Source organism: Nymphalis io, chromosome 1 (genome assembly GCF_905147045.1).
Source record: "Nymphalis io chromosome 1, ilAglIoxx1.1, whole genome shotgun sequence".
NCBI classification, from domain to species: domain Eukaryota; kingdom Metazoa; phylum Arthropoda; class Insecta; order Lepidoptera; family Nymphalidae; genus Nymphalis; species Nymphalis io.
This window is the reverse complement of record NC_065888.1, coordinates 5,845,357-5,867,258: the sequence shown is the minus strand read 5'-3', so window position 1 is coordinate 5,867,258 and position 21,902 is coordinate 5,845,357. Positions and strand designations below refer to the sequence as shown.

General features: G+C 32.9%; 3 protein-coding genes and 1 non-coding gene across 14 annotated transcripts in view; 1 reads left to right on the top strand and 3 right to left on the bottom strand.

The window, feature by feature from the left end:
• The window catches only part of LOC126769157 (myocyte-specific enhancer factor 2), a 53,290-nt gene extending 46,578 nt beyond the window's left edge, over positions 1–6,712 (top strand). For 2 of the 7 annotated variants that reach the window (XM_050487829.1, XM_050487780.1), the window contains exons 5-9: positions 404–704; positions 813–1,051; positions 1,384–1,526; positions 2,420–2,577; positions 2,782–6,712. In XM_050487829.1, the coding sequence (XP_050343786.1) occupies positions 404–704; positions 813–1,051; positions 1,384–1,526; positions 2,420–2,577; positions 2,782–2,906 (966 nt within the window). In that variant the 3' untranslated portion in view covers positions 2,907–6,712. The remainder of the gene's footprint in view (positions 1–403; positions 705–812; positions 1,052–1,383; positions 1,527–2,419; positions 2,578–2,781) is intronic. The other 5 variants (XM_050487789.1, XM_050487798.1, XM_050487816.1 and 2 more) reach the window with 5 other exon arrangements.
• On the bottom strand, positions 1,763–1,834 carry Trnah-gug (transfer RNA histidin (anticodon GUG)). The gene has a single exon. It is a non-coding gene; the product is annotated as a tRNA-His (tRNA).
• Positions 6,713–6,808: 96 nt separating the features above from the next.
• On the bottom strand, positions 6,809–10,195 carry LOC126781407 (ionotropic receptor 21a). Its single transcript, XM_050506371.1, has 9 exons — positions 9,668–10,195; positions 9,395–9,591; positions 9,194–9,325; positions 8,947–9,108; positions 8,626–8,867; positions 8,413–8,553; positions 8,022–8,217; positions 7,424–7,622; positions 6,809–7,339 (listed from the first exon to the last, which is right to left on the bottom strand). Exons 1-9 carry the CDS (start codon positions 10,193–10,195, stop codon positions 6,809–6,811), a joined length of 2,328 nt encoding a protein of 775 aa, XP_050362328.1.
• A 1,013-nt stretch (positions 10,196–11,208) lies between these two features.
• The window catches only part of LOC126768551 (mucin-5AC), a 93,237-nt gene continuing 82,543 nt past the window's right edge, over positions 11,209–21,902 (bottom strand). Inside the window, exons 5-16 of one of the 5 annotated variants that reach the window (XM_050486741.1) lie at positions 20,156–20,307; positions 19,439–19,590; positions 19,041–19,087; positions 18,731–18,937; positions 16,258–18,213; positions 15,517–15,615; positions 15,198–15,388; positions 14,876–15,101; positions 13,683–13,975; positions 13,429–13,573; positions 12,755–12,953; positions 11,209–12,677 (exon numbers count right to left, since the gene is read on the bottom strand). In XM_050486741.1, the coding sequence (XP_050342698.1) occupies positions 12,519–12,677; positions 12,755–12,953; positions 13,429–13,573; positions 13,683–13,975; positions 14,876–15,101; positions 15,198–15,388; positions 15,517–15,615; positions 16,258–18,213; positions 18,731–18,937; positions 19,041–19,087; positions 19,439–19,590; positions 20,156–20,307 (3,826 nt within the window). In that variant the 3' untranslated portion in view covers positions 11,209–12,518. Of the gene's footprint in view, positions 12,678–12,754; positions 12,954–13,428; positions 13,574–13,682; positions 13,976–14,248; positions 14,475–14,875; positions 15,102–15,197; positions 15,389–15,516; positions 15,616–16,257; positions 18,214–18,730; positions 18,938–19,040; positions 19,088–19,438; positions 19,591–20,155; positions 20,308–21,902 lie in introns of all 5 variants that reach the window. The other 4 variants (XM_050486732.1, XM_050486750.1, XM_050486757.1 and 1 more) reach the window with 4 other exon arrangements.

Genomic DNA, 21,902 nt, shown 5'->3' with positions numbered 1-21,902 from the left:
CCCAAATATTTATGTTATTTTTTCCTTGCAGCATGGGTTTTATAAATATTTTTGTGTTTATTTGAATTAAGCGCGCCTACCTGACTCCGAGATTCGATAAGGGTATAGTCAGTGTTGTAACATTGCATTCGACACAACACACAAATGTACGCTAAAAAGTTTTCACGTATAACTTAGTAGTTAATGCTTTGTAGTTTTGTGATAGATAGCACATATCTACCCTCTTCTACATACTGAAGCAATTATTTTTTAAATCGAAAATCGAATCGTGTTTGAAACTAACAGTGTGTACAGAGGGTGATTCTAATATGTAACTCAGTTTTAAATTGCATGAAGTCATACATATTGGATTTATAATTTGGGCTCGTCAAGCCACCTGAGCTGGTTTCGCTGACACTTACAGGCACTAACAAAGAAAGAGCATAAGAACGGAGTGATGTCGCCTGACAGCCCTGAAGCAGAACCGGAATATAACCTGACACCACGGACCGAGGCAAAGTATTCAAAGATTGACGAGGAATTCCAAATGATGATGCAGCGAAACCAATTGAACGGCAGCAGAGTCGGAGTCGGCGTTACCGGGAGCAACTACAACTTACCTGTCAGCGTGCCAGTCGGGAATTATGAACAGTCACTCTTGCAAGCCAGCCCACAGATGCACTCCTCTATCAGTCCACGGCCATCGTCTTCAGAAACCGATTCAGGTAAAATTTATGAATAGCTGAAAATTAAAAATGAGTTGACCAGTGCAAAATTTTATAATATAATATTGCAATTGATAACATATACACTAATCGTTTTCTCTATTTCAGTTTACCCAAGCGGCGGAATGCTAGAGATGTCAAACGGTTACCCAGGAGCCGGCTCGCCACTTGGCGCGGGCTGTACACCTTCGCCGTCCCCCGGACCCTCTCCTTCTCCACACCGACATCCGCACAAGCCACACTCACATGCACCACCGCCGCACCATTCGCCCCGTCACAACAACCTGCGCGTCGTCATACCCAGCTCCATGCCACCACCGCAAGACGATATATCTTACACTGGAGAAGTGAGTTGAAAACTGTTTAATGTTTTAAAAGATACAAAATATTTTTAGATATAATCGAATTTTAGGCGATTTAATCTCGTGACCAAATAAGATAACCCTGCATCTTAAAAAATCAGCGTCCAACCTATCACCAGCTAATGAAAAATACAAGATATATATTATTTAATTACACACTAAACTGTTTTAAATATTTCTTTTGTTATACTAATGTTTGGTAAAACATAAGTTAAAATATCGGTAAACCTTTATAAATATCTATATAATCAAGAAATATTTTTAATAAATTAAATATTTACATCTGTTTTCGACAAAGATTTATGTCTAATTTATAGCATCATCTGTTCCAGACACCACTGAGCTACTCAGGACTTGGCAACTTTGGCGGACCACAGGACTTCAGCCTGAGTTCGGATATGGGCATTGGACTGACGTGGGGCGCGCATCAGCTGCAGACCCTACAACACAACAGGTACATGTCTGTGCCCAATTTTGATACATTTTTTGCTTAGTAAAATACTGCTTTAATTAATTCAATTAGTCTTGTATTAATGCAATAGAAATAATTATCTTTATACATTATATTTTTAATCCTTTAAATCGGAAACAATTATCTAATCCAACAATTTAAAACTAAATAGAAAAGATAAAATTTATAGGTCAATTATGTAATATATAAAAAAAAAAATACGCTTCGCCGAGACAGCGTAACGCTGCCGTGACCAGGATTCGAACCTGGGTTACTACGGCCACAACGTAGGGTCCTAACCACTAGACGATCACGGCTATCGAAGCTGGTATCTGTAACTTTCAAATTTATCTCTATATTATTCTTATAGCCTCTGACTTGTAATTTCACGGTCGATTGACTTTCAATTTAATGGTTGCCTATTTAGATGTTGTCCATTTCGAAACAAAACAAATCTGGCGTAAAATTATAATATGCTTATAAGAAACGCTCGTTTAATTTATAAAATCAAACATTGCTTATGTTCCTCTGGAAAATCATTTTTACTATTTTCGCACCCCTACCTGGCGCCTAGAGCGAGGCTTACAACCAGGAATTGCATTAAGCGTAATGTAATTCGTTACGCACGATTAAGTCTTGTTTATTTCTTGTTAACATTGTTAAATAGCAAAAAAATAAAACATCAAAGATCTTAAAATCAAAGATTCTTCAAATCAAATTGCTTATTTTTTTTAATGTAGTAAGTTATAAATTATTTAAAAAATGTTCGTATATTGCATTAATATTGGCTAGAGCACGCTTTATTTGTCTCTATAGGCAAAATTGTTTGAAATATTGTTTTTGCTAAATTAATATTATTAGTTTTTCCAAGACGAGATTAATAATTTCCTTTTTCTTATCAGAAGCAGCCTGCCAGTGCTTGGCGGAGGTACACCACCGCCCGCTGCATCGCCTAGCAACGTGAAAATAAAAGCTGAGCCCGTGTCGCCTCCGCGTGCGCCTGACCACATGCATCGTGCGCCCGCGCCGCAGCCCGCGCATTTGTCCGGAGGCATTGATGGTACTTAAAAACTTCTTCCTTTAACTTAAGTCCAAAATGGAACAGTCGAATTAATAAGAGTATCAGAGAAACTTAAAAATATATAAAATTATTTAAAGAATAACCGAAGGATACGCAATTATCAACGCGACAATAAATATTATAATCAAGTGATAAATTTATCTAATATATATATATTATTTATATACATCAATTCATTTATAGGATCAGTCACATCAAGTAACATGGGGTCGCCAGCCGGGCAAGATATGAGGCACGCCAACACCGTCCCACTAGACTACGAGCAGCCTCATACAAAACGGCCGCGGATCGAAGGTTGGGCCACATAGCTAGGCTATGAGGCCTTCGGTTCTTATCCGAGGCCCCTCCACCCGCACTGCTAAACGGCCCAGGCTAGGCCCAGGGCCACGCACCTCCTAGCCCAACAAACGTGGCTGCAAATCCTCCATCGAGCTTTCGGTACTATACCGTCCTGGTCTACACAAAATGCTCTTTTCCTCAAATGGATTATACAACTAATCAGAGAAAAATTCGAAATATGTTAAAATGGTGCGGTTATATTGAAATATACATTTGTTATTGGAATCATTGGAGTGATCAGTCCTATGGAAAAGGGCAGATTAGTACTACGCTGTCTTCAAACCTTCGTTTCCCGTAGATGTTGATGTTGATTAATTGTTCATATTCACAACCCTTCTATGATACGTAATTATTAATGTAATGCACATGCAAGTACACTAAAGAGTAAGGATTAATGTTTAAATTAAGTACAACTATGTGTTGTAGATGCAACCCTGATCAATTTTAAACTTTAAACGTATATAGATAGAATTCAATTACCCTTGTAAATAGCGACATTATATGTGCAATCCGTGCCATTATCTGTTTAGCTTATAGTCAATTAGTTATAGTGGAAACAAATTCTGAAGTTCGGTGCGTGAACTATTACGAGCAGCCAGAGGGAGAAGTGTGCGCGAAAAAGAGACCACAGTATTGTGCGAGTGCGTTGAGAACTAAACCGACTGTTGACTTTGTGTTAGTGTTTTAAAGTTTTTTTGTGCCATTTTAAAATATCATTAGTGCGACATCCGAACTTTGAATCTTTGTAAATTAATTAAGCGTAGCGTCATCACAGGAGATAATAAGTTATGTATTGGAAAATGTACTTTATCTATTGACATATTTATACATGAGAATCATAATGATATTTACATAATATGTATACACGTCCCGTTAGGAACGAATGTTATGTAATGTAAGTAGGTAAAGTTAGGTAGAGATGACTATATAAAGGTACCACACGAAGCTTTAAAATTCTTATGATAACACTCGCACTCTAAGCAGTCATGTAAGTAAACACGATTCTATTTATACAAACTTAGAACTCCTAATAAAATTTAAAAACAATCACTTTGAATTTATCAATTTTTTTATGAATTAAAATTGAAATATAACAAAAAAAAATTAAATCAAATTAATTTCTTTATTTAGAACGTACGGGAGTGTCTAATTTTCAGACCAAAAACAAAGTCAATTTTTAATATCATTGTAAAACCGTACTTCTAAAGTACCCGTGTTAGTGTTATATATTAGTGGCTATTATTGGTTGCTATTGAAAAATGAAGCTTGTTGTTAGTAAAAAAATATTTTGTTAATGTGATCTGAAGTGTTACATTCAAAAATCATATTTTAAATAGTCTTCGATACACACTGTGTCACACACATGTTAATGATTGTTAGCTTTATTCAAACACAGAAATATATTTATCACTAAATCATACATATTTTCGTAAAGCACTATTAAGTCACAAGCCACCCTATTTTTAGATCATGTTATATAAACGTAATAAACAAAACGTATTTCCTCATTATAATATTGTTGTTACCTAGATATCCAAAACGACCACGTAATACTTAATTGTTCAAATATTTCGAATGTATTCTACTTTTATATCACAATCTAATACTTGAATTTGAAGAATGTTCATCGAACACAAGTTCTCATTACGAATGATTAACCCTCTTAAATTCTCGTGTTAGATACTTCCTCATATCTCCTCACTGTAGTTGCCTTACTCACAGTGCCTAAATGTACCATATTTTACCAAATTTGTATCGTACTATACGTTTTGTGCATCGATTTTTTCACATCCTTATATTTTTAAGTATTTACAATATATATTAATATATACATATATATATAAATGTTAATAATTGCAATTGAAAAACTAATTTCATTTGCATACATAACTATGTGTTTGGACATGTTTAATTGATTATCATTGTACAAAATGTAAAGAAATATTTAGTGTTAGAATAATAGATGGAAATGTATAATCGCCAACTGTATTTGATCGTTAGTTAAAATATTATTAACAATTTCAATGTTACTGTTAAAATGTAGCAACTATTAAATAAATCGAAGAAATTGCTTAATTCTTCAAATCACAGTAACAAAATGTTAATGTATATTTGTTAAAAATTGTACAGGGAAGTACTCATTTTGAAGTTCAAAAGTCTGAACGAATAATAATTGTATTTTCGCATTGTAAAATATTATACACAACTAGATGTAATACGAATAAATATTTTATTACCGGAGCATAATAAATGTTGGCCCTTGTTTGAGGGAGTATAAGAGTACACCGTAATATAATGCTTAGTCTAAAATTGTTAATGTGATATCAATACACTGCACTGTTACAAATATCGTGTTTCAAATTCTAAAATTTCGTTATATCCATATGTGATCGTTTTCGATCGTTCGTTCCTAATTGTTCCTTTCAATGAAAAGTTCGAGTGCTTTATTTGTTGAAATTTGCTCAACCGTTAACATTTGGCCATTAACACGTACTTCAAGAATTGAATCATATTCTGTTAATCTTACTAAGGTCGCGACTTCTTTATTGATTTCTCAAATCGATCAATATTCTTTACTATTTGAACAAAGTTGAATCAAATAGCGAACAAGATATGAGAAAATCAAATGTTGAAATGAGAAATCATTCAAAGACTTGCAACTCCATTCCCCCATAGATTGCTTAGTGAATTAGATACAATAAACGTTGTTACCTACATACCTATCACAATTGTTTGCACTGATCATGTTGTAAAACAACACTTATGTATAAAATTCAGTAAAAATGTTTTAAATATTTTTCGTGTAGTAGACTTAGGGACAATACTTTGTTTGTCTGTTTATGTGAGTCGTTCACTTATTATAATAATGTCTGATAAGAGATAACTATGTCGATTGCACTTTACGTAACTTATCGACTTTCTTGTATAAAAATATATCATCAGTAAGCTGGTATTGGGAGCATTATTTCCGAGGTTGTGAGCTTTGCTATCGGGAATGATATCACTTTATAATTAATATTTAAATATAATATTCATTTCGCGCACAACCGTGTTGTGTGTTATTGTAAAAAGTGTTTGCATTGTTTTGTTTTGTAGACGTATCTACTTTGTGTATGTTTTTACCTGTATTTATCTAGCTGTGTCACAATAGCAAAGAGTCACTTCAGTTTTACATTATTGCATTTAAATGTTGTAGTCATAAGCATATAGTATCCGAAATCAGATTAGATTTCGACGTAGTACATAATAGTCCTCGTTAACTTCCCCTTTTTGCTATTGCCTCACAGCAGTCGTGGACAACCCAGATAGATTATTGGTATATGAATACATATCCTTATTGAATACTCAAGTCGATTTCACACTTATTTCTCTTGTAACAACAGTTGTGCAATACATAATGTAACAAATCGCTTAGGTAGGTATTAGGTATATTTTTGTTTGAATTTACAAGAAGGTAATGCAAAATCTGTTGTATTTTATCGATATTTTTACTGATAATAATGAGGATACCTAAGATTTTCTAAGGTGCCTCGTGGAAATTTAAGTCATAATGTATAATTATTTTTAAGAAGAGGCCGGGCCAAATATTGCATTAATTTAGGTCTTACAGCGCCTGTGTTTCTGCGCGGCAGCGCAATCTGCCCTATGTGTGAATGAGTAACGATAATAACATCTCAATGGATGAATGGAATATTAATTTTAATGGACAGTGTTAGAAAATTGTTATAAATTATTTTGATGACTGTTCGAAGGATAATAAAGAGTTGGATGTCAACATGGTTTTATTATTTTTATTATACTTCCCAGTAATATAATTCGTGCAAAACTACAACAATAGTGCAAATATATTTTTCACGTAAACATTTAAATGTTAAGATTTGGTATCAACAATATCTCCAAATGCTCCTTTTGATGCGGTATTGTTTCTATTTATTTCATCTGACCTTGTTCCTGTAAGTTTATCCTTTTCAAAAACTTCTTGTATTTCATAATCTAAATCAATCAAACTGGATCGGTTAGAATCCCAACCTTCTTTACAATCGTTGTGTATTATTATACTTTCCTGGGTTATAGTTATAATTTGACCATCACAAGTATTATCGGAATCATAACTTAAAGGTCTTTCATTTAAACCTAATTTACTTTCGGCACCATCGTTTTTCAGTACTACCCTCTTCGCAGAAGTTCTAGGCGTTTTAGGAAGGTTCTTGGAGTTCTTCGTTGACGTAATTTTTTTGCCTATATTACGGCATCTTTTTGTAAATCCTCCCATCCATTCAGATAAAAGAGCAGTGGCCGCTATAAGAAGACCAGCGCCTAGTAAGAGAAACATACCTTGCGTATCTTCCAATGTTAAGCCTTTTTCTTCAATTGAGTTTATCTTTATTGGGCTATGTATTACCTAAAAATTAATATAAGATAATTTGGCCAGTACAATTTAGAAAAAAAATTTAAAATGAGCTTGCAAAAAATTCAATATATTTACTGATAATAATCCTCCTGATTTTGTCCTCTGTATCTCCCATCGAACTTCATCAATCAATTTGTTTATAATACCACTTTGTACCATCCTACTGATATCTTTACTTAATTTTGCTCCATATAAAGAATTGTTTGGAAAACCCATGCTAACACCAAATGGTACGAAACATTCATTAGATATATGAAGAAGAGAACGTTTCGATCTAAAATTATAAATTATTATCCTTTAACCCTTTACTTTATTTGACATTAGTCTAGTGCTTAGTCCTGTTCAACCACCAAGTCGAGCCGATAAGAGGTTATTGGACTTTTCTGTCGAAAAATTCTCAGTAGCATCCCGAAATCTGGAAGTTGGAAGTGTGTACACTCTCATGCACGCAAGTCGTTGGTCCTGCGCCTGAACTCTTACCGATCGTGTTAGATTTGCCGACCCATCGGATTATGAAAGTGAGGGAATAGAGAGAGTTCAACTGTGTTTACGCACACACTTGTTCACTAGAATCCTGCGCAATTAACTAGTCTCTTCTGAGATTGAACGCCGTGACTGAAATCGGTAAGGAGAATCATCACTTTATTTGATCAATGAAACGAATGAATCTTACTCCGCTTTTGTAAAATTCGCTTTTGCAATATATTCCAACTCCGATTGTGATCCCAAGAATGCGTACGGCCAGAAAAATGCCTTAGTAGTGTTCTGAATACCAGTTTTCACATCAGGTACAAATTCCAATTTCTTCAAAAGTTTATTAGTTAAGGGATCCGACGAATTATAGAACCACCTTTCCCAACCACCATGATCTGGGACGATACGTAATTTAATAAAAATATGACATTTAATAATCTTCAGATATACTTTTAACTCTGTTGTTACTGTTTTAACTATTATTTATGTAACAAATTATTATTTATAAAAATATTATTTTTTATCCGAACTATGTCAAAGTGTAAATATTTATAATTTTTGGAATTGAAATAAATTTAAAATTGTCTTACCTAAAGTTCCAACACGATAAAATCCCGCCAGAAGTTGTGATATCGTATCTACTGTCTCCGGAAATATTGGTAAAGTTACAAATGCTATAATTGAACCTGTGTAACAGCTCGTTATAATGATTGTAAATAACCAATACCATCCTACAATATTATAAAACAAAATAAACTATATAAATAATAGTATGATCACATCGTATGTATGAAAAACCATACCTATTAATAATCTTGTAGTTATTTTTGTTGTTTTACTCCAAGAATTTTCACCGACAAAGGTAAAACAATTAGTGAACGTCCCAAAGACATACCAAAACATGTTTTCAATTTCTCCTTTATTATGAATCAAATGACGTAACGTATGTTTGTCTGAGAAAGCCAAAGGGATTATACCAATTAAGTAAGTAAACGTAAGAGCGACCCAGACATGCCAATGAAATGGACCAAGTATTGCTCGGTACCTGAAATATATAGGTACGTTGTTAACAAAATTAACACATTGTTTCTAAATAAAAATATTTATTCCTATTCGATACTAACCGAGGAAGAGCAGTAGAGGTTAAGGTTATAAATGCGGCACAATCTTGAGAATGCGAGAAACTAACATCCATATCACGAGCTCTTTCTTTTGTTATGTACATTCCGGCTATGCCGATATCAACTCGACCTGAAGTTACCTCTTTAGCTACGGCGTCACCAGAACTTAAAAATAGTTTAACGATATATTCATATTTTATTTATTTTATAATCGTTATAGTTGTAATGTGTTATGTAATTATAATATTACCCTAAATGAAGGTCCCGAGGTTCAACTACTTCGATAGAGAAATTGTTCCTTTCTGCTAGCATGATAAGAATTTTTATTTCAATACCATTCCAAACGACTCTTGGATTTCCACCATCTGAATCAGTTTCAATTCTAGAAATATTAATAAATTTTTAAATATATATTGGCTAAATAAAATAAAAAATTATAATAAGTTAATACCTCCTAAATACAAAGGGAGGTTGATTTGCAGCAGCAACTAAAAATCTGTGACCAGCGTAGCCATTCGTCATTTTCGATGGGAATAAATTAACTTTTCGTGAAAATTTACCGTGACTCCAAGAACACAATATTAATGGTTTGCTAGCACCCAATCCGTCTGTATATAGAATATGAGTGTATAATATGTACGCAGCTTCCTGTTAATTTATTAATTATTTAATTAATTTTATACTTATTATACATTTCTGACGTTTAGTTTTTTTTAATGCCTACCGTATTTTCGTTATCTTTAAAACTTTGCCCAATTATAAGTAGATTTACTAAAAATTTTGACATAGGTCCTGCAAGGAACTCTTGAACAGCCCATTGTGAAGACCTCGCGACCACAATAACTTTGCTTTCCGATTGCTTACCGAAAACATTAGCACTTCTCATAACATCAGTCAGGAAAACTATAAAATGATGGCAGTTTCTTCTGGGTTGCAGCAACTTTGGCTCTTTCAAGTAATCTTTTTCATTTATGTAACCATGCATAAATGAGACAGGAAAATTTTTGAAAAGGTTTTGAAATAAATAGTTCCCGCTGGCCTTTATTTGATCATCATATAGAATCACTGGTGTACAATCATTGAAATATGTCAATGTTATATTATAAATTAAATTAATTAGTGACGATGTTTGGTCGAAAGTTGTACGTTTTTGCAAAAAATTTTCATGCCAAATTTCTTCTCTTGTTTTCGGATGTCCATGGAAAACTGGATCCGCACTTCGTTTAACGTTTACTGGATTTTTAGTCTTCATTCGAATTATATTTTGTTCGAGACTATCAGACTTAAGTTTGTTCTTTTCTAGTTCTAAAAAATTATAGCGATTCTTATACAACAAATGTTTCTGATAATTTTGTAACAAAAAAATTGATGTAAAATCATTACTATGTTTACTACAAATTTCTTGGCATGAGTATAATATATAAAACATAGAGGATATAAATTTCATATTTTACGATGTTCCTTGTTTATACTTGAAGCTTATATCGTAAAATGTGGATATGATTTGTCAAGTCTTCTTTTTATAGGTTTTTCACGGACCTTGGCTAGACTTGAAATAAAACGAATTGACATTTAGGCAGGTGTTATGATTGAATTTTTATTTTTTATGAGCAATTCTGTTTTCATGGTCAGGGATATTACGTTATGTATGACTCTATGCCGTCATTCTATAGAACACAAGTTACGTTCTTAGTAAATTCTTAGTTGTTAATGTTGTGATAAATTATTTGTGTTATGTTTTATCTATAATTGTATTTTAATGAGTTTTTTAAAAAAAAAAAACACTATTTGGTACTTGGGTGTGTATAAGCCTTAATATCACTTTTCATTTAATTATGATTTTATTGACTGAAATATTGAAATATCCCTTTTTTATTTTATAATGAGGTGCAGCTTACTACATTTTCTTATGAAAACCACATCTCCTATCCTATATCCTCCTATACCATACTTCAAACATATATTTGTTTTTTAAATAAGTCACTTCGTACGTGTTGTTGAAATTCAATAATTTTTAAATTATATAGAACATTAAAAAAATTATTAAATAAAATTGCCGGTTGTTGTTAATAGAGTAATCAGATTGCGCGCCAAGAAGGACATATAAGGGAAGCGTAGGTCTTCTTTTTATTTTTCAAAAATATTGCTGGTTTTAGGCGTGCTCTTAAAATAAGTTTTCTAGTTCGAAATCTGGTAATTACTGTATTTTTTGAGTTCCACATATTTTTATTTTCAAAACAATTGCGTAACAAAAAAACACCAAACTAATCATATCATTTTATTAAGCTGCACAGCTTGCGTTAATTACATGTCGAAGTAATAAAATTACTTCAAAGAATACATAAAGTACATCTGGTAGGAGAAACGGGTCCCAGTATCAAATATCACAAACGACATGCATCAAAAAGCCGATAAAAATAATTCAAAATATTTATCAAACACATAAGATTCGCGTAAGAATGGAACTACCAATTTTAAATATTATATCTATATTTACAATAATAGTACTTATAAATATTTAAATTTTTAAATATATTTTGCAAGCGCTACTATTGGTTTAGCAGCACCTAATGTGCATTGTATCTGCAATAAAAATTATATGTAAAATAAATGAAACTAAAAAAAACTATCAAATATTTTGCAAACTAATTGATTTTTCACAGTTCCAATAAAGGTCTAACATTACAATTATAGGTACAATTTCTAAATGTTAATAGCGATCACATTAACATGTGCTTCATCACAAATGCGATGTAGACAGACGTTCACGGGACGCTAGCCGAAATTATAAGCCGAAAAATCGCCAAATCGTAATACAAAAGTTGTAAGTTATATGTCAATTACCGTTATATCTAAAGCGCTTACAATTCACATAGTCTTAACCTAACACTTAACACAAAGCACTAACTATATTTACAATTGTATAAAAAGGCAGTGTTAACCACAACGCTGGCAAGATAAGAGAAGTATTTCTAAATTTTAATATGGCTCACGTTAAAAATTATAATCTGTGTCAAAATGTTAATGAAGATGATTTCAATAATTATGGAACTGATAGCATCGCAGCTTATCTGATTCCTATTTGAGTAACTTTGTGATTTCATATAAAATTCTTATGCCTATTATATATTCCATTCCAATAAAAGTATTTGAAAAGACCTATTCATAAATTATTACAAGAAAACTATATAAATCAGAATATCGTAACCGACAAAGTAATTAAATAAAGTTACTAATAATGTTGGACGCATTTTTCTTTCTAAACGGTTGAAAACACATAATATCACAGTTTCCAATACATTACAACTTTATCTAAAACGGAACAAAATGTAATTTAATATAAAATATTCAAAACACTCCTTCAATTATTATGAAGTCGCGTATAATTTACACTTTTTGCTTTGTGACCATCTAATCTAAATGGCACATACTAGTTGGTGACAAAACAATTTCTATTGACAATAATTTACTAGTGATCCTTGCCTCGTTGGCTTACAAATAAAAAGCAAATACTAATGGATCATTTCTCGGGATGGATATTATTTGTTTTGTAACTACTTAATTGATAGGATTATTTATTCTTCGATGTCATGGTCGATGCGTGATGATCTTATTCCAGTTTTGCCAGTCCAGGGATATATTTCTGGACAGGGTTGGCACGTCCTCATGTATCTTACTCCGGATTTGTGCCAAAGGTTGCACACTTTCGGATTGTTACATTTCTTCGGTCGGTCCTAATTAAAAAAAATCATATTATAATATATAATTTACTGCTATTTTTTTTTTACTTTCTTGTAAATTGCTTACTAACCTGGTAATTACACTGGAAGGGTTGGAAGTTATTCATTCTTGAAATTGGAGTTGGATCACGGACCCATTGCAAAGCTTGCCAGTTGGTGACGATCCATACATCAGGCATTTGATTTATAAAGTCCAAGAATTTGATAAAACCTTCTTTGTGGTGTGGTTGAGTAAACCAAGCTGCATGATAGAATAGTCCGAACGGAGCCCTGCAGAGAATATGATTTTTGAAGCTTTATATTACTCGATGTACATAAAACTAAAGTATATAAAATGTATATCTTTTTATATCTATATATAATATACAAAGGCCGCAGACTCGGATGTCCTGGTTTCAATTCCCAGGTCGAGTCAATAAAAAGTTATTGGGTTTTTCTGTCAGAAAATTCTCAGTAGCAGCCCGGAGTCTAGAAATTTGAAGTGTATACATTCCCGTGCCTCGTAAAGCACGTAAAGCCGTTGGTCCTGCGCCTGAACTCTTTCCGGTCGTGTCGGATTGCCGTTCCATCGGATTATGAAAGTTAGGGAATAGAGAGTGCACCTGTGTTTGCGCACACACTTGTGCACTATAATATCTCCTGCGCAGTTGGCTAATCTCTCTTGATTGCCGCCGTGGCCGAAATCGGTCTGGAGGACATTATTATAATATACAAACTTGTTTGTAAATGTAGCTATTGAATTTACCTGTTACTTGTGTAATGTCTGTCAAAGTTCTTTAAAATCATTTTGTACACGCCGTCTGAATCTGGAGGGTTAGCACAGGCATCTCCCATAGAGCAACGACCACCATTAAGATCTTGCCACATCACCATGGGTACCTCCCATACTCCTAAAATATTTTTATAAGTCAAATTACAATTAAATTGTTACCATTAAACTTGATATCATATATTTCATTAATACGCATTATTATTATAATATTTGAAAAAATATAAAACCTGGATAAGATTTAGTCGGACACGGTGGTATCATGCAATCGTGGAATAGTTTATAGTCCAAAGTATAAGGCCAGCTCGGTGGTTTATTTTCATACACGGGAAGTGATGAATCATAAGTAAAGTTCGAATCATACAACATTTTAAACATTTTGTTGCCACCGACAGACAAGAATGGAGCTCTCATGCCTCTAACATCTTCAAGCTTTACACCTCCATAAGCAGCTAAAATTTCTCTTTGACCACCAATTTCTCTGTTCCATTTCTTTTGAGAAAATTGCTCTCCAAAACTATGGCTGAAAATTTAAATCAACAATGAGATGACAAAAAATAATTTTAGTGTTACTTTTCAGTATTTCAATATATTAAAGCATTTTTAAAGAATATAATTAAGCTTAATAAGTTAAAGTAATAGATATTTAAATAGATTTAGTACCAAAACCAGATACATATTATAAAAAATAATGTTGATATAATGTTTTCAAACAAAAAATAATAATAATCTTGGGTCGACAAAAAACAATAAGGTGCAAAGTTAGGCTCTGTGCGTGTATACTTCAATCACTTACGAAACTGTGTGTGATGCCATCTCGTGTCCAGCTGAATACAAATTTTGTACTTGACTATAATCCGTCCATTCGTGTGATACGTAAAATGTAGCAGAAATAGGACACCCGTTAGGGTTTACGCGACCTTTTTCAAATAAGTCAGCGTAGAGTCCTTTATTCAAATCATTAACAGAGTCGTCAAACGTCAGCAGGACAATTTGCGGGATCTTATCCACCGGTAATTCGCCTATTTGTCGCGGGATGTAGGTAGTGATTGTACGTGTGATTTGGGTGTGTCAAATGTGCCAGGAAGAGGAAAATATGACAGGCAATAGAAGGTATAGGTGTTAGGTAGAAAGGATGGAAGAAAAGAAAGAAAAACCATTATTAAAAAAAGTATCAAATAAATTATCAGATAGTTAACATAAATATTTTATCCGTATATACTATACAGTATTAAATAGAAAACTGTATAAATAGATGGCCATAAAACCGTTAGTTAGAAATATGGGTCGACTATTCAGTGCTTTGTAAAACACAATTATGTCTTATAGCATTGAGGAGTCGACCCTATGTGAAACCTCTATAGATGCTTCCAGAAGATACGTCAGATTTCAGCAATAGTCCATCTATACCTTATAAACTTACGATATAGTGTGAGACGCAAATTCATGACCATCTGCATACAAATTTTGCACCTGACTATAATCTGTCCATTCATGGGAAACGTAAAAAGTGCCAGTTATGGGACACCCATTTGGATTGACACGCCCCCTTTCAAAGAACTCTTCGTAGTATATTTTATTTAAATCATTTACAGCATCGTCGAAAGTTATAAGAACTATTTGTGGTACTTCGCTGACAGGCAAATTTCCTATGATAGATTATTTGTTACAATATTTGACTTTTTGTTATTTTACAAATTGTTCCACTTTCACAAAGTCAAGCAATAATATTTTTTAGCACATACCAGGAACATCCTTTCCTCCACAAAAGCAGTCAGGCAAGAGGCAGACATCTTTTCTGCATTTAGCTGCTGTTTTATCAGGCGTAGGTTGCGGATATACGGGAGCTGGTCGACTTGGAGGATTAGTGTAAATATCCACTTCTGACACCTTAGCTACTATAGCAGTCGATGGTTTCAACGTTGGTCGACTGCGACTGTACAAATTAATAAAAATAAATTAAAATGTTATAAAGACTCTCAATGACACGTGAGGGCAGCAAATATAAATATTATAATTTAGTTATCTAAGCACTACAATTTTATGTATAATTGTAATTCTAACGTTGGGGGTGTTCCTCTGTTGGGTGTCTGTTGAGCCGTATCAGATGCACCAGAAGTTGAATAATGAGCAGAACCGCGACCTCGCGTACTGGTGTTTGGCCTGTAAAATAAATATTTGGAGTAAAATGCTCATTAAAAAAATAATTAGTATGCGTGTTTTTAGAAATAAGCAAATCAAAAGGAAAAAAATTAAATTAATATTTATTTGATCAAAATTGTATATGAAATAAACTAATATTTAGATGAAAAAAAATCTGATATTTTCATGCAGTCGTATATCAAAAATTTAAAATTTGAATACTCTTGCTACTTCAGGTGCATTATTAAATAAAGATGATGAATTGCGATGTGGTGCAAACAGTACGACAGGGCTAACTACATTGAGGAACTTTCTACTGAAAACAATAACATGATCTTAGGTAATTCATTAAACACATTGATTATTATTATAAGATAAGTTTTAACAATAAAAACAGCATGGTGCAGGAAATGGAAATGGTCGCGTCAGGAGTTAACAATTCATAAATTAAACTCAACCGACTGGAAGTCCCCCAATGAGAATATAATAGAAAGAATGCTAAGCAAAAGATTTTAGCTATGGGTGCCATTATCAATGTTTAGAGATATGTTCATTCACATGCCAGTTACTACGCGATGCGGAAAGTAAGGAGTATGGAGCCTCCACCGTCCATTAATTAATATGAAATACATTAGAATGTTACGACTACTGGCCGGCGAGTACCTCTGATATTTGATTTCGTTGCATTTTGGATTCACTTGCAGACTGTTGTCTGATGAACAATTGGACGACGATTGGTAACTCCTGCGCCCACCTCCAAGATTTGCCGCAGCTAACTTTATGGCAGGGTTGATTCGAGAGGCACGAGTTGGAAAGGATACGCTTTTAGTCGTCGGCTTTGTTTCTATTACAGCTTTCAAAGTAGTAGTCGATTTAGTAGTACTAGTAGTTGAAGCAATGTCACTTATATTATAGTCATTTACTAGTCGTGGATTATCAGTTTTAATCTGTGCTTTAACATTTTCAGAGCTCACTACAACTATTGGTGTTACTTCAATATAATCATTGTTTTTGTGATTCTTAATCTTAATATTATCATCAGGCGTTTCCTCAGTATTAATGATACTTTGATATTTTCTCGACTTTTCGATGTCTGACTTACCTTTTACAAGAGTACTAAATTTAGATTCATAAATACCCTTTTCTGACACATAGTCAGGACTAGGAACCGTATCTACTAATCCAGCTTCCGTTTCAATATCTACTAAGGGTCCTTGGTTTGTTGAATATATTGTAGGCATTGTTGATGAGGAATAATCATTTTTTGTGTCTTTGTTTGGTCCAGTAAATGAAATAGTCTCGCCAGTCGGAGAAATGTATCGAATGATGTTAGGTTCTGTTATAATTTTTAATTGTTTTAAGTGGCTACGGAAAGGTTGTTCAATAGGAAAATGTTTTATCCTTTGAGATTCTATGTTAATAACTTTATCATCAGTCTGTGGCGGTGCAGATATATAATCTAATTTTTTTGGGGTTGAAGAACTTGGAAAATTACTTATAAAGCTTTTAATGGCACTTTTGAACTTACCATTAAGTACTTCAGTTGTCTGATCGGTCATAACTTCATCTTCTACTTGGTATTGATAATAGGAGGGTTTTCTAGAGAAGTTTGGCTTAGATTGTTCGAAAGTGTCTAATCTAGATGTAGTTGAAAAATAACCCTTAGTTGTACTTGATAAAGTAGTCACAGCATCAATATCTTGTGTAAGGTCTACTGATGTAACACTTTCAGTATTTCTTAGATTATCTAAAGTTTTATATGGTGATACGATAGGTTCATTATAGTTATCACTAAAATCAATTTGCTTCCAGTTATCTGAGTCAACAACAGGATAAGCACTTAAATTAAAATGATGATCATCGCTTACATTGTGTGAATTTCTTTCTAAAAGAGCTTCTGTATTAAGAGAATTTTCCGTAGAATCATCGTTACTGACAGGACGTTTTAAAACAGTTTTTAAGTAATATTTTGTATCCGCCGTAGTTGTAGTAGTACTTGTACGAATTCTAGTTTTTGGTGTAGATTTTTGTACAGGAGGTGTCAAATAAATGGATACATCATCTTCGTTATTATTTGTTTCTTCGTTATTATCTTTTCTTCGTGATGACGTACTATCATCATAAGTGGATAATTTCTTCTTGTGTTTTACAGTGTTACCGTCATTGCTTGTGTCATAATGAAATCTTTGTATGTGTTGTTTTTTGTTGTTATTAACGCGGTTATTTTTTGTTCTTGACGTTGAATACCCATCGAAAGGTTTTGAAATTAAAGTTAATGTATAAGGATTTTTTGTATTATTAACATTCCGACGGAAAGAGAAACCAGTCGATAGTGAAAACATTTTTTTATTCTTTTCATTTTGCCTATCTTGTTCTATATTAACAGTATCTTTACGATTGCCGTTAGTCACACGAGAAGTCAGTCTACGAGTCGGTAATTTTTCTGTCGACGGTTCGTCTAACCTATACGAATTGTCTGTCTTTTCAAAAGGTTTAGCCAGGGATGAGAAGTTTATAAGAGGTGATATTGTAGAAGGAATTAGTGGTGTGGATTCGCTAAAAGACTTTTGGGTCGATGCAGAAACGGGAACGCGAATACGATTTTCATCGCTTGATGATCTGTCGAATACAAAGCAAAGAAATGATTCTAAATTCAGCTCTGAAAAACCGACTCCTATTATGTAGATATTTTCAACTGAACTTAGAAACCATATCTGTTTTTTATATGATAGATTCATAATCACATAGTAATTAATAAAAAAATTACATTTTATGCAAATAGAATCTTTCACATAAAATAAAGATACTACAAAAGGCAAACAAATCTACAACTACATCATAAGGCAGGAAATAAATAAATTAAAAATAATAAAATATATTATATACATTAAGGTAAAAAAGAAATACACGTTGTATTACAACAACCTTTAAACCGATTAAAATTATTCCAAGCCTATATTAGTGATTAATTATTTTATCAGTCTTAAGGTTGCTTTTGAGATTAAAGGATCAATGAAATATGAAAGTATTAAAAATCACTTTGAAAAAATGAAGTATGTGTATGAAAATGAATTTGGGTGTAATGATTTAAGCCTTGATGATTAAATATTTAGAATCACGTAATCTTTTGTAGTACCTTGGAGTATATCGAGACGGGGTCATAGCTTCGGTGTAGGGTGCAGTTGTTGGACGTCGTGTGGTTGTGGTAGTAGTGGTAGTAGTAGTAGTAGTAGTTGTGCTTGTGCTAGTTGTAGAAGGAGTAGTGCGTAGGGAAGTTGCTTCGTAAACAGTCGTCCTCACGCTGCTTGGAATATGATCATAGCCCAATTCGTTACCTTCGCCCCTGGATTATTTTTATTATAAACGTTATGAATAACTTTTCAATATAAACTAGCTTGTTCAGTTTGTTTATAATATATTCATAATTTACTAATTAAAAATATTACCTTGTTGGCTGTCGAATGGAGGACTGGTATTGATTCTGATTGCTTATCTGAAAACATTTAAATAATATAATATATTCTAGTATGTAATGCTGACGATGATTGTATTGTGTTAAAAATTCACAAAAATAATAAAAAAATAAAACTTATACCAATCATAAATATACTATAAGTGCATAAACCGTACATCTCCTTACCGCTTTATCAATCTCAAGTCCCTTATCGAAAGGTTGTGAAAAATATCGCTCTCTTAGCGAGAAAATGCCTTTTGTACATACCATTATTTTTGTTTTTGTTTATAACTATATTTTAATTTTAGTTTTAGCTTACAGTCAAACATATTCTATTAAATTCACATGTGCATAGGATTCATAGTATATCTAGAGTATTTAATTTCATACCTGTCCTTGAATAAGAGCATCATCATAGTCGTCAGGAGAAACCGGTCTTGTTGAGTAAGTCTCAACAGGTCGGCGAACAGGCGGTGGTGTACCACGATAAGTCTGCTGGACTGCTGGTCGAAGCGAAGCCGTATTATAGTGCTGCACATAGTCTGCCAACACCGGTACCGTTATCCCGTTAGTGTGTTAAACGTTTATCAAAACATGGTTGTTGCAAATCATTTAATTTCTACTAGACGGTACTATTGCCATGTTAAAGAAAATGAATGTCTTAGACTATTATTTATTATTTAATATTATAATAATAATATGATAATATTATTTGATTACAAATAATATTATAAATAAAATGTTAGGTTTACATATGCTAATATAGGACTCCGAAGAAAATTCCAAAGTTATTGTTTAATATAAATAATTTATTAAAAATATTTACAACATTATTTTAGGTTTTATATCGATAAATATTATTCATTAACCTAAAACAGTTTTGAACATCGCTTGAATAGTTTAACATTCAAATGTAAATATTCAAGAAGTTGTATTAGGAATACAATAACATGCTTATTTATTTGACAAAATAATATATGTGTTCATTTATAATTATAATCAAACCAGGTAAAACTTAAATAAACGGTTTTAAATACATAATTATTATGATACAAGTTTGTCCACATGATCGATAATAATTGAGGGATTTAAGTGCATTTTCCTCACCTGTGTCCTTGTACAATTCACCGTCTTCATCGTAAACAGCGTAATAAGGATCATACTGATCAGGACTGTAAGTTTGAGAACCATTGTACAACATTTTAGGCCGCGGGGTTGCAGTATACGAAGTTGGGGTAATACTTTCGGTCGGTTCCAATCTGAAGTATGAGAAAATTATGCAAAACAACGTTAATTTTAAAGAAAAACAATAAAACAGCTTAGTATGAATAAAATAAAGCAAAAAAAACAACAACACATTTTACCTTAGATTAATACTATTTTAATGTATCAATAAAGTCGTCATTAATAAGCGAAATCAAAAAGTCATGTGTTAAATATATTGCAAGTCATATTCTAGTCTGGTCTTGTCAATATTGGATATTTAAATGTATGTTACATGTGACATAAGTCAATTTGGTGTCATATCAGAGAGCGTGAAAGAAGAAGTAACAGAACCCACCCTCTACAGTATTACCACAAGTTACCTGTTTAGAGAAGAACATTCGGAAAATACTGTATATTTGTTAGGTAAAAAGAAATATAGCTTAGTGCAGAAAAAAATCGTCTCCTCGGAAGGCAATATACATAGCTGTGCAGTACAATATAACTTACTTAGTCAATGCTAGTTTTTACCTGTTAGTTCTATCGTCATGATTAGTCTTTGTAAAACGAGTCTCTTGTTTGTAGCTGTCACGAGGAGTGGTAATAAGCATTTGTGCCACTATGTTATGATGTCGTACTCTTCCTCTGTTCTTTTTATTTTCTTCATCAAGATCGTTTTGATTTTTTTCAGTAGTTGGCTTGGCTAATCTATGTCTTAACGTATAAGGACGCAAAGTTGTATGATTTAGATATTTTGGAGGTCGCAATGTATTTGGTCTATTGTCTAATCGAATTGGTTTTCTTAAATGAACAGTTCTATTACGATGATTATTATGAATAAATCGATAACCGTTCTGGTTATCTGGGTGTGTGGATATTGAGTCAGACAAATTAACTGAATCAATCATTACTGGCACTGGAATTTTTCCATTTACATTTTTGTTTGATTGTTTATATGGTGTTTTCGTAACAACGGATACATCATTATGATTTTTAGTCACAGCTTCCTGTTTAAATGGATTATATTTATTGGGTTTTGAAGAGATTTCGGGCTTGACGCGTTGATTTGTATCTTCCTCATACGATGTGTCTTCGTATTCCTGATAATTTTGTGCCATTGGAGGTCGCTGGGGCTTGATTTCAGAACTAGGCATATATTTAGGTTTTACAACTGGTTCGTAATAGTATTGTTCATCCTCTTCATCATAATAATAATCATTCATTTCAGGTGAAGGTTTTGGTATAGGTTTTCGTTTAGGAGGATCTTTCGTTGTGGTCGTAGATAAAGTATTTTTATTATCATTCTGACTTGAAATTTGTATAGATTTGTAAATGTTATTCGGGATTTCCGTAACTGGATTAGGTCTACTAAGCGTAATTTTTGGAACCGTAATGTCAGTTGAAGGATTGTTCCAGAACTGTTGTAAGGTAGAAAGATGTTGATTAGCTATGTTAGATAAAGGCTTTGGGGTTGACTGTGAAAATGATAAAATTAGCGCATTCATTGGTGAGATAGTTGACGTAATATACGGTTTTCTGCTTGACAAATTATTTTGAAAAGTTACAATATTATAATTATTAGGGGTGGAGAATGCTATTGGTGATCCTGTAGCTGATATTATTGTATATGGTTTTTGTGTAACTGTTTGCC